At 51.1% G+C, this 7,648-nt stretch overlaps 1 protein-coding gene across 1 annotated transcript in view; it reads right to left on the bottom strand.

Moving 5' to 3' along the window:
* The window catches only part of Tmem184b (transmembrane protein 184B), a 22,995-nt gene extending 18,140 nt beyond the window's left edge, over window positions 1-4,855 (bottom strand). The window contains exons 1-2 of the mRNA XM_013024950.1: window positions 4,605-4,855; window positions 3,665-3,830 (exon numbers count right to left, since the gene is read on the bottom strand). Coding sequence (XP_012880404.1) covers window positions 3,665-3,830; window positions 4,605-4,796 — 358 coding nt within the window. The 5' untranslated portion in view covers window positions 4,797-4,855. The remainder of the gene's footprint in view (window positions 1-3,664; window positions 3,831-4,604) is intronic.
* Window positions 4,856-7,648: the final 2,793 nt, after the last annotated feature.

The following is a 7,648-nucleotide window of genomic DNA, read 5'->3' as shown; positions in this document are numbered from 1 at the left end:
AATCTCACAGACTTGCCAGGCGCCATGGCTCATGCCTATAATCCTATAATCCTAGCTACTCAGGAGGCTGAGATCTGAGGATCACGGTTCAAAGCCAGCCTAGGTAGGAAACTCCCTGAGACTCTTATCTACAATAAAAAAGCACTAGAAAACTGGAAGTGACGCTGTGGCTCAAGCGGTAGAGCGCTTACCTTGAGCTGAAGAGCTGAGGAACAGTGCCCAGGCCTTGAGTTCAAACCCCATGACCGACAAAAAAAGAAAAGTCTCACAGACTTTTCCTGCCTGCCTTTTCCTGCCCAGGCTGGCTTTGAACCACATTCCTCATTTTTCAGTCTCTGGAGTAGCGGATTATAGGTAAGCCACCGGCTGCTCAGCTCAGATTTGTTTTTTTTTTTTTTTTTTTAAAGGCTGATGATATTTGCTTACTCCTGTAATCCTACATACTTGGTGGCCAAGACAGGGAGGATTTTTGCTTAAGGCCAGCCCTTGATCCCATTACCCCCCAAAAAATAAAAAGCTCACCAGAATCCCATCTAACCAATAGCTGTACTGTATTCAGTAGTACATGTGTACACTTGTCACACACACACACATAACGTCATCCTCCTCCTAGCTAGAAGGAAGATGATGGGAAGCATAAACAGGCAGATCACAGTCTGGGCACAAACCCAAGGAGGAAGACCTAATCTAAAAAATAATCCAAAATGGGGGCTGGGAAGGTGGCTCAGTGATAGAGTGGTTGCCTTGCATGCATGAAGCCCTAGGTTCGATTCCTCAGCACCACATAAGCAGAAAAAGACGGAAGTGGAGCTGAGGCTCAAGTGGTAGAGCGCTAGCCTTGAGCTGAAGAGCTGAGGGACAGCGCCCAGGCCCAGAGTTCAGGCCCCACAACCAGAAAAGAAAGTCAAAAATAGGGTGGGAGGCCTGGTTCAATGGTAGAGTGCCTGTCTAGGAAGCATGAAGCCCTCGGTTCAAACCTCAGTACAAAACAAAACAAAAACAAGTATCTGTATAATGTCCTGCTCTGGGTGGCCTTCATCCAGGCTGACTGGCTGAGTATGAAATAAGGATCCTCAGGACAAGTTCTAAGGCTGCTCTGAAGCCTCAGTGGGTACTGGGGCCTGGAGGAGAAAGAGTGAGAGGATCAGAACTTGGAACCAGTCCTGACAGTCCTTTGAGTTTTAAGGGGCAGATGCACGGGATGGGGTGCAGCTTTAGTAAAGCTGCCTGAACACTGGAGCATCTGCCAGCTCTGTATAAATCCCTAGAGTGGCCAGGCCAGGACAATCGTGTTGCTAGGAGATAGGTTTCACAGTGCGGCAGGTTTCCAGTGAAGACCTTCCCACAGGCAGCGAGGCTGGCTGGCTTGCAGAACAAAGAGACTTCCAGAGTAGAGGTGTCTACCGACCATCTGCTGCCATTTCTGGAGCACAGAGCAAGAGCCAATGGAGGCTCCTCTGGCTGTGTCCCTCACCTTCTGCTCAGCACCCCTCTCCAGGGACCAGCCAAGAAGAGAATATACTCGCCCCCTCAAACACACAGGAGAAGTTGGGAAAAGTGAAGGAAATGGAGTCTCAGGAGCAGGGGAAGGGGTACTAAAGGCTCAGCTTTTCATTTCTGAAAGAACTAAGTGGGTGGAGGCTACTCCTGGGTGTTCATTTGAGAGTGGCACCTGTAGGAAAAACAGAGGCTCGGTCCCATCCTACTGCAGCCCAGAGGGCTCCCTAGGAACTCGCTATTTCCAGGAACTTCACACCCAGCCAATCTTTAAGCAGGTCCCCATCTGCCTCAGCACTCTCTCTTGAAGTGTAAGACAGGAGCACGGCCAGGATAAAAAGAGGCCCCACAGGGGCAAGGCAGAGCACCCGGTAGGAACTATTAAAGTCCTTTCTTTTTTCAAAACTCATTGAGTTGACTGGGGTATAGCTCAGAGGAAGAACACATGCTTAGCCTGTGTGAGCCCTGGGTTCTAGCTCCAGCAACCAAAAATTTAAAAAAAGAAGAAGACTAGTGCCTGCCTGCATGCATGCAGTTAAGCCACACACTGGAGCTGCCATCAGAGCTCAGTTTGCCAGTGAGGCAGAAAGTGAACACGGAGTGCTGGGAGCAACACCACCTCTGGAGGGGACACTGGGGAGCAGACAAGGGCAGGTCCCCCACAGGGCTGGGAAGAACTTTCCAGGCACTGGGGAGAGGGCACATGCCAGGCTCCCAAAGCCAGGAAACACTTGATATGCTCCAAGGCTGATCTGGCAGCAGTAAAGGTTCGGGGGGAAGGGCAATGTGGGTGAGGGAACCTGGGGATTCAGGGAGGTGGCAGGAAGGTGCAGTGGGATGGTAGGCACCTCAATTTCCTCGCTAATGCACAGGCATTTCCTGCATCTGGAGTCCCAGCAACGCATAGGTCCAATGTGGGACAGGAGGCAACTCTAGCTGCTTTGGGGTCAATCGTGATGAACTCTGACATCCAGGAAGCCCCCTGGAAACCACTTGCCCGTAGCCAGTCTTTGGGCCTCTAGCCTTTCCCTCCACATGCAGGTTTTTCTCACCTAAAACTTTCAATCTTATCATGTGAGTGTGTGTGTGTGTATACTTTTTTGCTCAGGGCTAGCATTCTACCAATTGAGCCACAGCTCTACTTTGAGCTTTTTTGGTGGTTAACTGGAGTGATAGCCTCTTAGATCATTAGATTTCAGCCTCCTGAGGAGCTAGGATTATGGGTATGAGCCAGGAGTGTCCAGACTCAAACGATTTTTATCCTGCAAGGCAGTGAATGTCTCTGTGTGAATCCTCCCTGAGCTGAGCTCTGCTCTGGCTGAGGCCAGCCCTTCCATGTCCCCAAGACTTCTTGGCTAGGCAGATTCCTCTCTCCCTAGGGGAACAGCATCATTGTCTCTCTGTGCTGATCATTCAGTGGCCACAGACCTCAGAGGGCAAGAGGGTGAGGACCAACTGGGTTAATTTTGTTTGTTTTGAATAGGGGGAAGAAGGTTCATTAGGACACTATTCAAAAGACAAGCAGGCAGCGGCTAGGAAGGAGTGAGTGTACCAGCTTTTCCTCTTTGACACCCAGAGCCCAGCCAGAAACTGAAGGTCAGGACAGGAGGTGATGCCTCTTCTCTACACACAGAAACAAGGCATGTGAGAGAAGACACAGTCCCTTTTTTCAAAGCACAGCAGTGCACCTCATGTGAAAAAAAGCCCTTCAATTTAGACCCATGAGAGTGGAGGCAGGCTTGGTCTTGCTGCCAACTTGCCATCAATTGTTCCCTGAATCCCTCCCATTGAGCCCTGGGTCAGCTTACATGCTGCCTGTCCCCCAGTGGAAGATGCCAGAAGGAAGAAATGAAACAAGTAGGTCCCTGCCTCCAGGACTCTGTGAAGGTGTTCTGGGACCCTGTAGCCAAGAGCCCTGTACAAAGAGACTTGGTCTACTGGAACACTGTTACCTGTTGGTGTGGGGTGGACGGAACCCCAAGTGGGTAAGAAGTTAGAGTGGGTCAGGACTGGTTCTCAGGGGCCCAAAGACCCCTCAGAAGGATCATGAGGGCGAAGGCTTGTATGTAGCCCCAGACCCTAGGCAGGAAGGTGGATGGGGTACCCCTTCACCGCTGTCTCCCGTCAGCTTCCAGGCCCCCTGATGCTCCCACCCCACTGTTCTCACCCTCATAGCAGTCGCGGACTGTGCCAAAGTACACGTAGTACTGGTCGTTGGTGAAGAAGAGCAGGCTGAGCCAGGAGTCGAAGGCGTAGATGGGCACAATGAAGAGGATGCGTACGATGTAGCGCTGCTCGTTGGGGCAGCTGTAGCAGCGCAGGTGCATGTAGATCTGGGGAGAGGACAGGGGTGAGCCCAGACGTTCTGTTGCCACCTCACTCCCCCCTCCCTGGTCCAAGACCCTCTTCCTTCCGCACTAAATGAGAGGTGAGAAAGATAGAAGTCTTGGGGCTGGGAAGGTGGCTCAGTGGTAGAGCGCTTGCCTTGCATGCCTGAGGCCCTGGGTTCGATTCCCCAGCACCACATAAGCAAAAAGAAAACAAGCCGGAAGTGGCGCTGTGGCTCAAGTGGTAGAGTGCTAGCCTTGAGCTGAAGAGCTGAGGGACAGCGCCCAGGCCCAGAGTTCAGGCCCCACGACCGGACCCAAAAAAAAAAAAAAGAAAGATAGGAGTCTTGACATCTGGCTTTGCCCCTTATTCTCTCTGCAGCCTGAGTCTAGTGACTCAGAGCCTCGGAGTCCTCCCCTGCAAAAATGAACCAGACAACTTCCATTCTAAGAGACAAAGCAAAGGGTTACACAGGGCTGGACATGTTAACATAAAGTGACACCAAATGAGGACACTCTTAGGAGAGGAACACAAAAGCACAATGTCTCTGTACCTCTGGTCATATAGAACAGTATTTACGAAATGGGGGCGGGGTGGGGGGGGAGATAAAGCAAAGGAGACACATGAAGCTGGTAGGGTGACACACAAAGAGGCTTATCAGCTGGCCCTACAGATAGGGCTTTTCTCCCTCTGATGCCCAGCCTGGCCTGCCCAAGCCACACTGAATTGCACTAGACACCTCTCTGGGTCCTTCTGGAGCCCCCCTGCTGAGCCAGTACCTGGTGGCAGGTGATGAGCAGGGCCGTCCACACGAAGAAGCCAGAGATGGCCTGGGCAGCGGTGGTCATCAGGAACACAGGCTGCTCCATGGCTGTGGGGCTACCCTCAGGGGTCGCAGTAACGCTGGGCGAAGCTGCTGCGGTTGTGGGCGACGCTGGGTCTGGGGCCAGCTCAGCGCCCCTCACTGTCATGGTGCCAGCAATAGGAGGCTCCCTGAGAGAATCGATTGGAGTGACAGATGGGCTAGCCTGCAGAGAAGCAGGCCTGGTGAGTGGCAGCATCAGAAAGAATTTCCAGTTCTCAACATCACCTTTAACCACTGACCAGCCCGACCCCAGGCCCACCCCAGCCCTAGCCATGGTCCCGCCATGCCCTATCCAGACCATGCAGCAGTCTTGTGAACACTCTTGAGACCTAAGTCAGGGCCCAGCCCTCCTTTGCCCAAACTCTAATAGGTCCCAGCTCTGTCAGAGAAAGCTGGCGCTGTTACCCAAGAGTATGTGATTGGCCCGCTGTCCTCTGCCTGCTTTTGAGAGTCTTGTTATGAAGCCCAAGCGGATTAAAACTCAATCTTTTTTTTTTTTTTGTGCCAATACTGGGGCTTGAACTCACTTGAACTCAAGGCCTGAGCACCATCCCTTAGCTTCTTTTTGCTCAAGGCTAGCAGCACTCTGCCAGTTGAGCCACAGCCCCATTTCCGGCTTTTTCTGTTTACGTGGTGCTGAGGAACTGAACCCAGGGCTTTGTGCATGCTAGGCAAGCGTTCTACCACAAAGCCACATTCCCAGCCCAACTCTTTTTGCTTCAGCTTCTGAGTGCTGGGATTACAGGCATGTGCCACCATGCCTCAGGATTACTATAGTAATCTCAAAGAGCATGGAGTTTTTAATTTTTCCCCAGTTTCCCTAATGGCTGACACCCATTCCTCACCACCTAGCTGTGCTAACTGGGAGACATTCTGGCTCTATCCCAATTTTAGATTGTCAAGATGCCACTCCCTCCCCCCTGCAGTGCTGGGAACTGGGCCCAGGGCTTCACCCATGTGCATGCTAGGTAAGCATTCCACATCCCAGCCCCACACTGCTCATTTACAATCTTGGCTCATGATTCTGCCTTCTTAAAAGCCTGCTCCATACTCTCACCAGACAGATGCTACCATCCATTTCCTGTGCCCTTTCTGTTCTATGAAACGCACTGCTCTGTCTTTCTTTCATGTGTTTACCCTCTGGCCTGCTCTGAGGCAAGACTGTCTGGATCCCCAGCTCCTAGCCCAGCTATTTATAATGATCAACTCTGGCTCCTTACTTCAAAAGGAAGGTTCACTCCCTCACAGAGAAGCAAAGAATAGCACTGAGAGCAGACTCCGACATCAAGGAAAATTAATGGGAACATGGGTAAAGCCCAGTATGTAGGATATAGAAGCAGCTCTGTGCAAGAGACCTTTCTAGAAAGTGCACTGGGGTCCCAGGTCACTTCAGTGACATGTGAAATGTTATTTTTTTATTGTGCTGGTCTTGGGGCTTACACTCAGGACCTGGGCACTGCCCTTGAACTTCTTTTGCTCAAAGCTAGTACTCTACCACTTAAGCCACAGCTCCACTTCTAGCTTTTTGGTAGTTGACTGGAGATAAGAGTCTCATACAAACTTTCCTTCCCTAGGCTGGCTTTGAATTGTGATCCTCAAATCTAAGCCTTCTGAGTAGCCAGGATTACACGTGTGAGCCACTGGTGCCCAGCTGAAGTCCCAGTTATAGCCCAAAGAAGAGCTGTTGTCTAGTTCTTTGAAATTTACAGACAGAGCCAAGGCCAGTCCAGAGGTAGGGCTCACTTTCAGACAGCAAAGCAGCTCCAGCAGAATCTTCTGGAAAGTACTCTTAGGGATAAAATGGTTCCCCCAAATCCATTGTTAAAATCTGATCACTGGGGCTGGGAAGGTGGCTCAGTGGTAGAATGCTTGCCTCACATGCATGAGGCCCTGAATTCAATTCCTCAGCACCACATATAAGTAGAAAAGGCCGGGAGTGGCGCTGTGTGCGGCTCAAGTGGAAGAGTACTAGCCTTGAGCTGAAGAACTGAGGGACAGAGCCCAGGCCCAGAGTTCAGGCCCCATGACAGACAAAAAACAAAAACAAAAACTGATCACCAAGGTGACAAGATCACAAAAGCACCTTCATAAAAGAGATAAGAGATGCCTAGCTGCTTTGATGCACCATCAAATAGATTCAAGAGAGACCCCTCATCCTTTCTACCACATGAGGACACAGTGAGACTGCTGCCCACCGTCAGAGGCTTGGTCTTTGCGATGATAAGAAACAGCCCCATGTGTTGCATTGCCTTATGGCAGGAGGCTGATGAACAGCTGACAGCTGATGGAGCTGTGGCCTGCACACTGTGGCAAAAGCCTGCCGGAGTTCCAAGCCTCACCAACAGCTATGGGTCCTGGTGTGGGTTCACTGAGTTCAATCGGATTTCTGCTGTCTGATCCAGACAATGGCAAAACCAAAAACACCACCATCTTGATCTGGTCTCTGAGTCAGCACAGAGGACCAACCTCTCATGCCCCTTCCAGAACAGTGAGCTGATATCCAGGCCAGGTGTGTAACACCTGTGGAAGCTCCCTATGTTCCTGGGGTGCAACCAGCTCATGACCTGACCCATTTTCCAGAAACCTTACCCACTGTCTACCACACCTCCTACCTTGGTCCTGGCTCCTCTCCCATGTGTCTAGCATCCCCTAACTCCATCTATGCCAGTTGGCTCCTGCTGAGAGATGGTACCCAGGGCAAGCCCTTTACTATTCTCCTGTATAGAAACAATCCCAGCACACCAACTAAGGGCTAGATCTAGATTAAAAACTCATAAATGGGAAGGAATCTATATTAAGAATCTCAAAAATGGATGGGCTGGGAAGGTGGCTCAGTGGTAGAGCGTTTGCCTTGCATGCTCGAGGCCCTGGGTTTGATTCCTCAGCACCACATAAGCAAAAAGAAAAAAGCCGGAAGTGGCGCTGTGGCTCAAGTGGTAGAGCGCTAGCCTTGAGCTG

The sequence above is a fragment of the Dipodomys ordii genome, unplaced genomic scaffold (genome assembly GCF_000151885.1).
Source record: "Dipodomys ordii isolate 6190 unplaced genomic scaffold, Dord_2.0 Scaffold79, whole genome shotgun sequence".
Taxonomy (NCBI): Eukaryota; Metazoa; Chordata; class Mammalia; order Rodentia; family Heteromyidae; genus Dipodomys; species Dipodomys ordii.
Note: the sequence above shows the minus strand (reverse complement) of the source record. Positions and strands in the feature narration are given on the sequence as shown.